Below are 15,662 nucleotides of genomic sequence, written 5' to 3'. Positions count from 1 at the left end.
AACACACTCCCTGGAGGAGGTGTTGGGACTTGCTAGCATCCATCGCAGAAGGCATTTCGCTGATGGTCTATTGCATCTGACAGCAGCCACAGAGGGCTCACTTTTCAGTAGATCTTGTCTTCATTCTCGAGGTGGATGCTGTAAGATGCAATAGACCATCAGCGAAATGCCTTTTGCGATGGACGCTAGCAAATCCCTTTTTTTTTGGGACCAAATTGTATGGCCTTTTGAGCGTTCTACATGGAAAAATTTCTCCACCAATTGAATCCTTTTGATGCATAGAGATTTCGTGAGGATTTTGTTTCTCCATCTTGAAGATTGAACTACACAATTGTGATGAGATATCGGGCTTGTTGTTCGTAAGAACGTCACCAATGTAGTCATAAAATTTCTTGTATTTTCTAAAGTTTTTGGCAAAAAATTGAGACATTGTATTACTTGTCTAATTTTATTGTTTTTTCACAGCAAAACCTGTTCATGAGATTTCATAGTGATTTGGTTTCGACAACCATCACACCCCTTTTGATTATAAAACTGGGTTCCAAATGTTTTGATCTTAGAGATAAACAATGGTTTTCTTAAACATGAGTTGCATGGCATGCGAACGATGCAACTGTACCCTGATGGTTTAGGACCTCTTTGGATGTCATTAAAGTTAATTCTTCTTTGCAAATAAGATTGTTAGTTTAATCTTATTTTACTAATGGGAAATTAAGGCCATGTTCATTATGGATTTTGCAAAGTGATTTGTCCCTGTTCGTGTTGGATTTTGAGAATTGGGTTTGAATCCAAAACTGATTATTGGACTCAATTACATTTGATTTTGACCCTAATAATTGGTTTTAATTTGAACTGAAAGTCAATTCTCAAAATCCACACGAACAGGACCTAAGTATTATAAGCATTTAACTTAATCATTTCTAATACTTTTTTTCACATAGCCATATGTAACTTCAAAATAATTTGCATATAAGATTACATGCAAATCATCCTTGAGGTATCCCAAGAGGCCCTTAAAAACTACAAAAACTTGAACCCATATTTGAGCATGAGCATTAGAGAAGTGAAAATGGGAATATGAATATTCCTTACAGCATTACATATTAGAGAAGTGAAAATGGTTTTATCTATTCAATCCTAGTTTTCTAGTGATTGAAAGTAAAAACGGAGTCTTTAAACATGTAGAGGAAAATAACTTGAATGAATAATTATTTCTCTTCTCTAATCTCTCAATCTCCCGTGATTTGTATGGGAATTAACTACTAATAAATTCACCGGAGCTTTCTTTCCTTAGTAGGTTGGACATTTTCTAAGCGTCTAAGCTCCCAATCGACTAAATTCCTCCATTTAACTAATCATTATAAGACTCCTGTGTTGAAATTTGCCGCCGTCCCTTTGGGTATCATGAATGAATCTCTTATTAAGACTTGGGTAGTTCTTTGCCGGCCAAGAAGGAGCGAAAAAGATGAAATGCTCGATTGGGTTGGAAGAGAGGAACTTCATGCCCAGCTCCTCTTACTGTGGCAAATGTTAGCCCTTGATACACCTCCGTCCATCCTCCAACCTACACAAGTTAAATTGCCTGATGAACATCAAAGAGCAAGGGGTGGAAATATCATTCCCTAAGGCCCTGTCTGTTTTGGATTTTGAGAACCATTTGTGAGTCCAAAACTAATTATGTCTCAAAATTATACAAATAATCAGTTTTTGACTCACAATCGGTTATCAAAATCCAAAACAAACAGGGTCTAAATATATTTATATCATACAGGTAGATTTCACACGTTTGTTCCCATCCCACTGGTGGTACTCATGTGTGATGATTAGGGCCATCGATCAGGTGGGCCACTTATATATGCAATGAGTGAGGAATATTTTTCATTCATCTAGCAAAGATCGTCTTACTCGCCGATCCCAAAGATTAATTGAAAATTAAACTGTTTAAATTTCCATAAAGCCGGAAAATTTTACGGACCTGCCCATTTGTATACCATGGATACCACCGGGTCTTTACGGGTAGATTGAGATGGTTGAGGGAGAACCTGGTGGCAGTTACCGGAACAACTGAATCCGTGTCACCGCTGCAAACAGAACAATGCAATCGATCACGATCATAATAGATTATTTAGATTATTCTGCTTTTTTATTTCCTTTTTTACCCCAGTGTATGGATTGATATATAGTGGAGGGTCCAAATGCCAAATATTGCACCTGATGAAACGATCTTAACAGTGTGATTGGGGAAGTGATATATTCGCCCCCTATTTTTCCCTGGGCCAGCTCCCTCTAGTGTATCTATGACTACCCTTTTGCACTACAAGGGGGTGGCCCAAGAAAGAAAAAGAGGCGAATATATAATTTCCCTTCGATTGATGGATTTTTGCAGTTTGATTGCAACCAATGAATTATGAATGTTTATTGTCCTAGGGACCGTTTGGTTATACACATGAATTGCAATTTGGTGCCAAACACACCCTTAACCGTCCAACCAAATGAAGGCCAAGGCGACTTTTAAATGATATATCCACCCCTCTTGATTGTCGTTTCAGAAAAGTACTGCATTTACACCCACTTTGTTTGTCTTTTATTGTAAAAAATGAAATCATTTTTCAGAGGAAAAGACGAACGAAAGTGGAGGAAATGCTGAGATAGGAGTGGAAATATCATTTCCCATATTGCTACTTCATTTAATGGGAGGCAATTTATGGGGGAATTTTAAAGATGATATGGACCAACTTCGAAGATGATTTGGAAAATTTTCCAATAATTTTGACCAGTTTTAAAAAGACGAATTGGAGCGAGATGGTCAGACTGGTAGAATATCAAAGAAAAAAAAATAAAAAAAATCAGAGCACATCAATCTCTTCAGTGTCTACAAGATAGAATGGATTTAAAGATGAATTTGGTCCTTTACCTGAAAACCCAGATTCTTAGGCCAGCTGCAATCAGCTCCTTGTACGTGGGTAACATCGAAAACTCCGAGTCCTTCCAGTTCTTTAAAAGCACATCACTGCAACAAATCCAACAAGAACATCATATGTTACTCTCTCATTGTTCTTGTTAAGTAAAAAAATTGTTATACTGAATAGCGAGCAGACCCATTGTCACATGTATGATGATCAGGCCCACGAATATTGCCGGCCATCACAATTCACAAGTCTGGATTATACCTTCATCGGATGATTCTCTATCGTTGATCATCATAAAGCTGGGATTGAACCTCCAACCTCAAGGTTGAAGAACAGAGCCTTGAACAATTAAGCTAGAGGCTCAACCCCTAAAGTGGTCGATTCTTTGCCTGACTCACTGAGTCATGACCCATCGAGTCACCTTGTGATGGCTCATTATACCAAAAAGTCCCGATCACCAAGCACATATGCCATATGAACTAGAGTATGATTATTTTCGTTAATTAAAACTAAATCATCTTCCTATCTATAAAAATTTGAGAAAGTAACTAGCTAATTAAACAAGGAAAGACCTGCAGGCAGTCCATTTGTAGGGGATGCCAGTGGAATTTGCATGCATGGCCTTTTGTACATCAGGCCTGTTGTAGTATTTCTCCGAGTAGTTCTCCGTACATGGATCGTATCCATACACACGTCTACGCAAGAGGGTCTTCTTGAGCCGGAGCACTCGAGCACTGTTTGTACAGGAGGGCGTATAAATACTGTATTGGTCAATTTTGCCGAACTCGTGGTTCACAGCGTAATTTATGGCATGGTCACATGATGAGGGGTTCTCCGTGAGTGTGAAGTTGCAATGGGAGAGAATTGACTGATAAGATGTATCCGAGATCATCGAATGGCTCCACCAGTATGTGACGGTGCCGATGCTATCATAGTGGTTATCTGTTACCCCATTTCCTACCTGTGTATATTCAATTAAAATTCTTAAATCAGATACTTATTGGTAAGGTTAACTTCAGTAGGGTGCGAGCACATTGTAATAAGGTACAGGCACTAAGGTATTGTGGGTCCAACGCTATCTGGGCTTGCTATGGATCTCCTATGGCCTAAAAATAATACAAACCGTTGATCTTAAGATCCAATAATGCAGATTTTTTGGTATTGAATGTGAACCACTGCATACATGTAATTTTTACCATTCATGTGCAATGTCAAAAATACACATTATTGGATGTTAAGATTGGATAAATTTGCATGATTTTTGGGTCATTGGTGATCTAGCTAGTGTCAAGTAAACGCCTCAGATCAATCAAAGGTGGACCCACTATGTCACCCTGAAGTCATCTTTTGAGAAAATTAATTAAATAAATAGGGGGATTTGCTAGCCTCCATTGCAGAAGGTGGCTGCTCTCTCACACGCAATAGCCCATCCGCGAAATGCCTTCTGCAAGGCATGCTAGCAAATCCCATATATAGGCAAATATTTGGTTTTAATGTTTTTTATGTTTTCATGCAAATGATTTTTATCAAATGTGATGTACAATGAGGACTTGTGAAAGTTGAGGTATGCCTTTTGATATAAGTGAGACTTTAATCTCTTTACTATTAAGCTTGTGTCTATGTAGCTTGTTTCTAAGTGCTTTCATTTTCGAGTTTCAAGCTTTCGTAAACATTGTTTTTTAATTGGGAAAATTATTGGCAGCGATCATTTTCGTTGGGTCCAAGCCTGTGCATGCACCTTGTTAATGGGTAACTCTAGCTAGTAATTAATTTCATTCTTAATCTCATTTTTCAATCTAGATTATGGACCGTCGATTTTAGACCAATGATTGCCCACATAAGATTATACATTAATTTTTTGTAATGCATGCACTCTGACTTTCTGTTGGTATTGAGCACTTTAGATTATGATACTATAAGACTGATTATAATACTCTAATCCTAAGAGTAATCTCTCTCTCTCTCTCTCAAACCAAACGGACCAAGGATGAAGCATTGAACTTAACCAAGTATGAAGGTTTGAACTTACCATGATTCCCTTGAGGTTGATGAAGGGTTTTGAAGAAGCATTGTTGTGATCATGGATTTTCTTTGCCAATTGAGGAACGTAATGTCCTACAAAATTATACAAAAATAAAATAAATTAGAATAAATAGATAACTGAGAACTGCATCTTCCTAAGCTAGCCACACCGTCAGATCAATTAACAAGAAAATGATTCCTAGTGAAATTTCCTGACAATCACATAAAAAAGGCTTGAATCCCGATTGTTGATCACTTTTTTCTTAACCATCCAATATCAAGTCATCTAGAGGGCGAGCCTTGGTGCAATAGTAAGGTTGCTCCATTGTGACCTGGTGGTCACGGGTTCAAGTCACGGAAACAGCCTCTCTGCAAAGCAGGGGTAAGGCCTTGGTACAATGGTAATGTTGCTCTATTATGACCTGGTGGTCACGGGTTCGAGTCATGGAAACAGCCTCTCTGCAAAGCAAGGGTAAGGCTGCGTACATCTAGCCCTCCCCGGACTCAGCAATGGCGGGAGCCTCGTGCATTGGGCCGCCCTTTTTTATCCAATTTCAAGTCATCCCAAACTGGTTATCAGAGTGATTTTCAACCTAGTAATCTCCCTGATGACTCCTCCCAATTGATATTTGCTAGAATATGTGGCATCCAACGGTTAGATTGGGTTAAGATCTCACCGTTGGATCATTATGGAGGTAGATTAGGTAAGTTAGGTAAATGAGGCAACTAGATAAATTAGGCAAGTGGATTAGAAGAGGCAAGCAATAGAGGTTAGGAAAGTAGATTTGATTAGAGATTATTTCCTTCTAGAATTATCTTGATTCCATTCCATGTTTATCATGTAAGTGCTCTATATAAGCACACATTGATCCTCTTGTAAATGAATCCAAGTTTAGTGAAATCTCTAGAAGTTATATTCCCTTGTTTTAATAATGGTAATCAGTTCTTTACCAGTTTACAGCCAATCAAAATGTCGTTTATGAATGGAATGATGTATCAAAACAAGGGGGTGCCCATATCATTTTTCTGTTGTTATAACGTAAGTATAATATGTTAGCGATTACTTACACCAAATTTTCATTGTATGCGAACCTGACATGCATCTATTCTATGTTGAACCACCAGCACAAGAGTGCGTCCCCTCTACTTGTAATAGATGGGTGTTTCAGGTGGTGTTTGTCTAAGGGTTTACACCGAAGATCCGGTATAGGTTAATACACAGAATCATGGTTTCACATTATCTTATTGAGAACCGAATCATGGGTGTCATAACTCAACAAATACTTCAATAATTTCAGTGTACCTGCATAACTCTCCCCAGATATGTAGAAATCTCTATGTTTGTATTGTGGAAACCTCGACATCCATCTTATCAGAAAAATCAGAGCGTCCTGAGCTGCTTCGTGAAAATAGCAACTCTTAAGAATTTAGAAAAATGAGAATAATAACAAAGAAATAACTGAAAAAATCATCTGATCACGTTTACCGGTGCGTTTGTCGCCCGAATCTTTAAGATCGGAGCTTGTATTCGTGTAGGAAAAACCCACTCCGGCCGGCGACTCAAGAAAAAGAATATTTGCCACTGCAACAACAAAAAAATAATTAAATAAAAACAATTTGTTTTATAAGAACACTAGCTTAGGGAAGGAAACATTGTAAGAAAACTAATTGAGTCAACTCAGAACTCACCAAGTTAACTCGGGTCTGAGTTTTTGAGTTTTTGAACTATTCTAGGAGCACACAATAAAAATTCACAAACAAAAATTAATAAATTTACCTTTATTCCACGAGTATTTATTGAGATATAAAGATGTGCCGGTCCTATTGACCCGAAAAGGTCCGATTTCCTCCGAAGCTCCATATGCGATAGACGAGCAACCCGGCCCTGTAGCCCGATTAGTGAATATCGGAATCTTTAAATAGGGTTTTTTTTTTTTTTTTAATTCTTAATAATCTGGGTGGAAGAAATGAGAAAAGACAAAACGCCTTTCTGAAGTTTTGTTTTGTTAAAAGGACTCTTGAAAGGAACCTTACGCAATTTTTTGTTTGTTTGAACTTCCAGAAAATATTCTCTTCTGCTAGATCTATATGTTACAGACCCTATGTTCGGTCAGACTCGGCCACCAGCCATATTCTCTGAGAAAATTAAATTTATACACCATATCTAAGCATATAGCTTCAGATACTATCCAATTAGTCAGATCACAATTCACTAATGGGAAATACATGCGCATTAAGAAAAGATACATAGTGACTCAGTGTATAAGACTGTTGGGGAATACATGATGAGGTTACCATGTAAGAAGCTGGAGTAGTTCAACCGTATACCTTTTACATTTCATAGGAATCCAATGAGGATATTTTAGTACTTTTGGTATGTCGCAGAACGATAAAAGAAGGAAAAGGACTGGAGAGGGGGAGGAAGAATGTCCAATCGCTTTTGAGGTCAGATTGCAGAACAAAGTTGAAATCTCACGGCCGTGGAAATTAATTACAAACCATGGAAAGCGATCGCGTGCCCAACTCACGTTCTCTTGCTAACAATTCCAAGAAAATGACGCTCCAACGTTTTCCATGCGAATGGAATCAAAGCTTACAAATGTTAGTTATTCAATAGTTCAATGAAAGTTACATCTATTGCCCTGAAAATTGGTATTTAATTGTTTTATTAAAAAGGTTTTAAATAACTTCACTGGTCACCCAAATTTTCCCATTATATTTATTTAGGAGGAATGCTAGATTGAAGAGTGCCCTTGCAAAACTCAGCTACAATGGCACCCTAACTGGACCATCTCACCAAAGTGCATTGATAATGGCACAGAAAAATATAAAATTAAATGAATAATAAATGCAATTTTATGGTCCATGGCGCGTCCTTCAGTTTAGCATTTCTCATAGTTTAGATAAAAACATTTACATTAATAAGCATTAAATGGTTAAAGAAAACTTTGCATCGGTGTGGTTTTAAATAGCCTTAATGCCCTGTTCGTTTCAGGTTATGACAACGGATTGTCAGCCCTAAGCTTATTATTAGACTCAAATTTGAATGTAATTTTGAGTCTAATAATAGATTTTGGGCTTACAATCGGTTGTCACAATCTGAAATGAATAGGGCCTTACGAATAAGCTTTCCTATTGTAATGGTTGTAAAAAGAATATATATAGTGTAGGGGATTTGCTAGGGAGCATAGCAGAAAGAACAGAAATTATATCTTCACTCCCTTTTCTAGCCTTTCACCTTTGCTGTCTTTTCCTGAAAACAACTTTATTTTCGGTAAAAGTCAAACCAAAAGCATAGAGATGCGGAGTTCTTCAAGAAAAGACAAACATAGTATGTGACCAAATGGGTGGAAATATGATTTAGCACTAGTTGGCATGGGAAACGATAAGGTAAGACGAGAATCCAAAAGACAAATCAGACGTTTTTTCACTGGCTAGAAAGGGCCCCACTCGTTGTCAGCTGTTTTGTTTGGATGTGACTGGGCCCCAAAGTATGAATCTTTTCTGGGTCAGACGTTTGTCACTATATCACGCTCCTTTTTTCTCGTTTAACCTCTTGTTTCGAGGAAAGATAGACCCACATATTGTCTCTGCAGAGGCATGCTTCAAAGAAAGCTATTTTCAAGTCAACTTAAGAAGGAAAAAGAGCTTTGTTTTTTTACACCGTTTGGGAACTTTTGTCACAGACAAACCGGAAAGTTCAGTAACCAGGACCCTCTCTAAAGTGAACAAAACTTGGCCTCAGACCAGTTTGGAGGAAGTTCCTCCAGGACCCTTGCTAATAGTGTAATAGCAAGGGGTGTGGAAATATCAAATCCTTTTGAAAATAAAAAGTAGCCATAGACTTCACTATTAGTAAGAGACAAACAAAGGAAGAAAACACGGCCATTTAGAACGGAAATTATGGGAAAAGTGGGTGCAAATCTCATTCCCTTTGTTTTATTTTGGATGTTCTTTCCTCATAGATGAAAAATAAAAGAAGGGTTTTGAAGCTTTTTGACTTTTGAACCCGGAATAACCAGCATTTAATCAGTCATTTAGTTACATGGGTCATCTCCCCCGCGTAAGGTAGCATGATGAGTAGAAGACACACTAATGTGCTCAGGTGGGTTGTTTTGCTTCCTCACTGTGTTTGTGTAAATGGCATCTTGTCGGCATTGAAGGAGTCGGTAGTCTTGGACTCTTGGGTTGTGAACTTGTGACACGTGCATTGGATACAAAGGACGGTGGAAAAGCATGTCTAATTAATGTCATTTATTGCAACTCCTTTGATAGAATTCTCATCATTTTGCAATCAATATCAATATATAAAAAAAAACCCTAAGGTCTATCTCCTCTTCTTTTATTTTCTTTCATTGGTTGAAAAACCAGGTTTTAATGGAATGTGAAGAGGAAACTCAAGAAGACGACTATGTTAGGGATTATTTTCAGCCCTTTGTCTTCATAGATAGATATAAGATGTGCGTCTACATACATGTCTCTCTTTATTTTAGACTTTTTTGGTTTACTGTGACAGTTCTTGGGAATTGTAACAGCCAATATAGAAAAGGATTAAAAAGAAAATGACGGTGAATGAACCTACAAGCTTACTGTTTCATTTTTAATATTATTTTACAGACCCAACTCGATGAAAGAGAAAAAAAAAGGCAGAATCTGAAGCAGATAAACTAAAAGTGATTAGGAGAAACTAAAACTAAGAAGACTAACTAACCTCCATTGAGCCAAAGTACTAGAGGTTTTGTAGCAGAATCCATGGTAGCCTCTGTTAACCAATAGAAGAGAGCTCGACCATGTTGCTCGTTCACAGTAACGTAGCCAGAGAACTGCGAGAAAGTCACCGGAGGCTGGCCCAGTAGGGCAGTGATTCGGTCCCGGTCCGGTGTACCATCAGTGCTGGTGAGCAGAACAAAGAGAAAGAAAAGATAGTAGGTTCTCTTCCTTAGGTTTTCCATTGCACCCTCTCTCAGTCTCTAATATGTATGTTGGGTGATTTAGTAAATAGAGAGAGTGAAATAGATTGGACAATTATAGGCAAGGGAGGGGGCTTTAAGTGTAATGTTGACACATTACTACACCTTGCAGAATGGCCAGCTAAGGGAAGAGAGAGAGAGAGAGAGAGAGAGAGAGAGAGAGAGAGAGAGAGAGAGAAAGAGAGAGAGATGACTACTTGACCCTACAATGCCATTAAGACATAAGACCTGCATCAGAACAGGGTTAGGAGCTCAAAAGTAGGCCCTTAAATTTATGCAACTCCCTCTCTCTTTCTATCCATCTCTCTTCTTCTTTTTCCCTCTGTGGTCCTATGCAGATGGATGGTGACCAGCTGCTGGCAATTGGATTCCGTGAATATGGTAATTATAAAGACAAAGGGATGTGATGGGGTTTTCTAAAACCACCACCCACATCCTTATCAATATGAATTTGGGGTGTCTCCATATGATTAATATAAGGTCGTATGATTAGGAGTCTTGGGGAGGTTGGGTCACACTTTAGATTTTTATTACTATCTTCATTTTCAAACTTAAATTGAACAAGGTAAGATTTGGGCCCTCTCCCAGACATGACTACCATCACCCTACCTAAACATCATTACCAAAGCGCAAATTTTCCTTCCACGTGTAATCAGGGTGCCGCCCTTGATATTGGTTCCAACCACAGTCGTCGTTGGATTAAATATCAAGGGTGCTTGGCACCTATGTTGCTCCACAATAAAATTTCACTTTATTTCAAGCATAAGTTGTTACTGTATCTATATGTATGTTAATACATAGAAAATGATATTTCCACCCATTTTCCGTTTGTCTTTTCCTAAAAATGATCGCATTTACATTTTTCATATCCAATTGCTTCTTTATTTTTCATATTATTAGGATGTAATTTAGGTTAAGTCATGACCACTTCAACACTTGGGTCTCAAGGTGGCAAACGTGATGTGCCGGCCCGACTAAATGAGGCCCGGATAGGCCCGCGGGCCGGGCAGGGCACTGCACGGAAGGGTTCATGGGCCGTGCCGTGCCGGGCTGAAATCCTCCAGCCTAGGCACAGCACGGCCCGCGGCCCGTGTTTTTTTTTTATTTTTTGAAAATATATGTTTTGGACGAAAATACCTCCAAACTAACCGTTTGAAACAACTTTTGAGGGTATTTTTGGGTTTTTTCAACAAAAAAAAAATACATTTTATAAAGGGGGAACTAGGCTCGTGGGCCGTGCAGCCCAACCAACCCTGGCACGGCCCTCGGCTGCCGTGCCGGCACGGCCCGTTTGCCACCTTGACTTGGGTCTCATGACCAAGTATCAACCCATGCTTGATTGTATATATGTATGTGAGTGAACGACATGGATCAAGCATTATGCATATGTATTCTTCCCTCACTTGATGTATGTCTAGACACATGTACGTATGCCTGCGTGCATGTATTAATAATATGTAAAATATATATATATATATATATATATATATATATATATATATATATATATATATATAATACATATATAATACATACATACGTACATATATTCACGGGAAGTGATATTTACGCTCCTTTTGATCACCAGGGACACCCAACGTCAGTGTATCAATGGCAAAAAGAGATCTGATATACTTTATGTCAGAAAAATCCAGTGGCTTTGATTGCAAAGTACACTGGCAAATGAGTGTCCCTGTGATGAAAGGAGCGGAAATATCATTTCCCATATTCACCCCAAATAAAAAAATGTTTATCCACCCCTTTTGTTTGTCTTTTTTAGGAAAAGGAATGGAAATGCTGTCAATTTTTAAGAAAAAGACAAACAAAAAGGTGGAAATATCATTCACGCACATATAAACAAATGTTTTTTATGGGAAAGAGGAGTCAACCAAACTGCTGGACTTGATGGATTGATCTGCCCATGATTTGCGCACCTTGTTTGCTTTCCATGCCCATTAGACGGTGCACACGCTTGTCTGTGGGGTTCCTTCCCACATCAATAAATGTAACAGCTTTTACTATTCTGTAAGAACAACAACCTTACAATACCTACAAATCTGTCCTTTCACTCTTATAGTCTTTTAGGTAGCTTGAGTCCCAGACATTAATGGAAGCCATCCATGATATTTAATGTTACTTTATTTTGGTGGGTGCAACCCATGACCTCAACCTTGTGACCCTTATCCTCCTAACCATTTGGACCCAAGTGCTCTTTACCCCTTGGTCCCATCCCTTTCTATATTTTACTTACAAAAATTTTCTTTGCCTAGTTTCTTTCTTTGTCTCCTTGCCAGAAGCAGATATGCATGAGATTTGTCTTCAATACCTATTGCTTTTAAGGAAATTATATTTTTTCATAGTTATATCTTTTTCTTAAGATAAGGATTAAAATGCATCACATGGCACTGAGGAGGAGAGGATTTTCCTTTGAAAGCAATCAGTAAATAGTATATAATTTGTTACATTATGCATGTGTCGATGAGGGAATATTAATTAATCTCCAGTCAAAGGAATAGGCAATAAAATATGGGATTTGCTTGGCAATTTTGCGGAAAGCCATTTATCAGCTTACTTTTGCAGGAGAAATAGCCACCTTGGATGAATTAAATGAATAAGAGAGAATCTGCTAAAAAGTGAGCCTGTGTGGCTGTTCTCTCCCGCAAAGGTGAGCCGCGAGGCGCGAGATGGCTTACTAGATATATATTAAAAGTGTAGGCTTTGTTCTCAAGGTTGAATCTAAGAAAAGAGCCTATTCAACACTTCGAAGAGATTGCTGATTTAAAAGAGTGAGTATGACTAATTACACAATGATTTATTTAGATTTGATTGAGGGGACCTTAAATCATCTTTCATTGAATAAAAAACTTCCGGGTTCCCCTTTTCAATTCCTTTGCTTGGCCATGAAATATGACTTCCAGATATTCATAACCTGAAAAGACTCCCATGCATGATTTAATTAATTTAAGAATTAATAACCAGAAAGTTAGATCCTACAAGTACAAAGTTTAAGTTCCCAAGATAGTATTTTCATTTATTAACCGGTAGTCACCTCTCAACCACTTATTTTTTAGAATATACTATCGAATAAGAATATAAATCCTTGCTAAAAGAATTCGTGCAAGAATATTTTGGGAGCTCTTCTCAATCGTGAGGGAGCTGTAAAACCATCCTTTTTTCATCTATGTTGCAATTCAAGTGCTTACAAAAAATGTAAGTTTCTCAAGATCTAGAGAAGGAAACTTGAATGAAAAGGAAAAGAAAGCTTACAAAAATACAATCACTGCAATCTCCTTTAGTCCTGTTCTATCGTGGTTTGGCCGCGTGGTTCCTAGACCAAAAAAAAAAGCCTCCACCTGATTGACAATATCTCCTTCCGTATCTTCCATATCTCATATATCACTTTGCATATGTATTTAACCCTCAAGCTGAGGAGAGATTGTTGGTATTAAATCCTAGATATAGGTGGCCCTGGCAAAAGTCAAGGGTCAGATCTTACAAGTGACATTAAAAACCTCGTGATCCAGAAAATTTCCTTACCTGTTTATACGAAATGGATTTTGAAATTTACTAACATTCTCCAAAAATGGTACCATCAATAAATCCCCATGGCAAACCATTTAAAGAACACCCAATATCTTGCCGGGTATTGTACAAAGTATTTGAAACTAGGAAAGAAGAACCATTCAAGTAATATTTCCAAAGACGTTACAAATGAATTTGCTAGTTCGCCAATCATTGACGATTGTAGAACTGCAAGGCCTGAGTTACATTGACCTAGAATAATTAGTGGATGTTGTGGGCTCCAGCCCCATGATGTGGGCCCCACACCCACATACAAAATACGTAAGGCTTTGTTCACTTGTTGTCTCGAGAAAAGAAAAGAAAAGAAAATAGGCTTTTTTTTCCCGAGAAACATAAAAAATGGGTGTTCACTTACTTTCCCATCGCTTTTTATTATCTGACGTGGGAAGACAAAAAAAGTACGTGGAAAATGTGGTTTCCCTTCTATTCCCGTTTTACTTTCTTCCCAAATCGGTAGGAAAATTGTGTTTTCTCGAGAAAAAAAGTCGCGCTTTCCTAGAAACGACTCAACGACAAAAAGCAAGTCTTTCTTCTCCCGCCTCTCTCGCCAAAAATGAAGCTACTCCATCTTCAACCTTTCCCCGGCGACGCAACACCACACTCCGGCAAAGGTACCTTCTCTCTCTCTCTCTCTCTCTCTCTCTCTCTCTCTCTCTCTCTCTCTCTCTCTCTCTCTCTCTCTCTCTCTCTCTCGACCTCTCTCGACCTCGAGTGTATTTTCTTTTCTCAACGAAATCTTGGGTTTGAAAACACCTATCTCTGTCTTTGTTCGGATCAACCATTTTCTGTGTTTCAAAACACCTCTCTGTCTCTTATCCATTTTCAGTAAAACCGACCATGAAAAAGCCACAAGATTTTAAACCCAAAAAAACCCATTTTCTCAGATCCAAACCATTTTCAACTGATATACAAAATGTTATTTCATGTCATGGATTTCTAAATGAATCTATTATTTCTTCTGTGGATTTGGGATTTTTTTATTTCTTTTTTACCAAAAATCACAGGTTCACTTGTTTGCCTCTGTTATTAGCCTGGGAAAACAATTATATGGGTTTAGATATATGGTGTTTAAACAAGTATATAATGGGTTTTTTTTAACTCAGATACATGGGTTCAGATATATGGGTTTTTGCCTCTGTTATATAGATGGGTTCAAGTTTCGATTTTCGCTGTTATATCGATGGGTTATTTTTACCTCAGATTTATCCTGGGAAAACAATTAATCACAGGTTCACTTGTTTACCTCAGATATATGGGTTCAGATTAGATGTGTTTTGTTTCCATCTTTACTATTTTCCATTGCTTAAACAAATATATAATGGGTTTTTTCGATTTTTTGGTTCATATCTATATATTTTAGTACCGTTTTATGGGTTCAAATAGATGGGTTCAGGTTCGATTTCAGCGAGAAAACAAGTTTCCTGCATATTTTCCCTCGCTTTTTGGGCAAGTGAACAGCGAGAAAGTGAGGGAAAATCACAATTTCTTTTCCTTTCCTTTCCATTTTGCCACATCAGATTCCTTCCCTTTCTTTTCCTTTGCTGCAACGGGAAAACAAGTGAACAGAGCCTTAGAGAATCCTATTTAGAATAGGAAAGAAAGTTTCCTATTTGCGAAAGGAAGCAAAAGAAGAAAAAAAGTGACCTGTTGTGTGAGTGAGTAGTACAAAACGAAAAGGAGGAAAAACCGAGAAGGGAGAGGAGAGAAGAAGGAAAAAACACAGAGGTTTCTTGTGTATTTAGGAATTTGCTTCGGAATCAAAATCTAGTATTTCTTAAAGAAACACTTCACATATCAGGTGAATACAAAAAAAAATAAGAGCATTTCATGAAGGTTCATGCCATGAATGACCGACCTAAGAGGGCGAGGGCTTGGTGGATTGGAGTGTGGCATGGTCATGCCCTGTATCCACAAGTGAATTTCAACCATCTGTGCAAGACTTGTAGCCTTGTGTATTCGGCTTATTGCATGACCTTGTACTTTGAGCATTTAAGTTAGAGGACTTTGCGGAGTGGAGCGCAACAAGACCATTTCCCATGCCCAATTAGTTCTCTTTGGCTGCTGTGCAAGACCTCTTGTGAATTGGTTCATGTCACAACCGATGCCTTGAATAGCTGAGTTGCGTACTTTGAGGATAGGTGTGTAACATCGATTTGTCTGGCATCTAGATATAGGTAAG

The 15,662-nt window shown here is 38.1% G+C and overlaps 1 protein-coding gene across 3 annotated transcripts; it reads right to left on the bottom strand.

Moving 5' to 3' along the window:
- Window positions 1-1,103: 1,103 nt before the first annotated feature.
- Window positions 1,104-10,247, bottom strand: LOC143879577 (serine carboxypeptidase 24-like). 3 transcript variants are annotated; one of them, XM_077382028.1, is made up of 9 exons: window positions 9,643-10,245; window positions 6,709-6,816; window positions 6,418-6,513; window positions 6,235-6,327; window positions 4,939-5,024; window positions 3,482-3,870; window positions 2,915-3,010; window positions 1,976-2,081; window positions 1,104-1,564 (listed from the first exon to the last, which is right to left on the bottom strand). In XM_077382028.1, the coding sequence occupies exons 1-9, from the start codon at window positions 9,881-9,883 to the stop codon at window positions 1,421-1,423; spliced, it is 1,359 nt and encodes a 452-aa protein (XP_077238143.1). In that variant the 5' UTR covers window positions 9,884-10,245; the 3' UTR covers window positions 1,104-1,420. The 3 variants fall into 3 exon arrangements, with proteins under 3 accessions (XP_077238143.1, XP_077238145.1, XP_077238146.1); XM_077382030.1 differs by lacking the exon at window positions 6,235-6,327 and having other exon boundaries at window positions 4,939-5,026; window positions 6,393-6,513; window positions 9,643-10,247; XM_077382031.1 differs by lacking the exon at window positions 6,709-6,816 and having other exon boundaries at window positions 9,643-10,247.
- Between the last annotated feature and the right edge of the window lie 5,415 nt (window positions 10,248-15,662).

This window comes from Tasmannia lanceolata, unplaced genomic scaffold (genome assembly GCF_043159265.1).
Source record: "Tasmannia lanceolata isolate RefF3 unplaced genomic scaffold, GAP_Taslan_0.1 ptg000006l, whole genome shotgun sequence".
NCBI lineage: Eukaryota > Viridiplantae > Streptophyta > Magnoliopsida > Canellales > Winteraceae > Tasmannia > Tasmannia lanceolata.
This window is presented reverse-complemented; position numbering and strand designations above follow the sequence as displayed.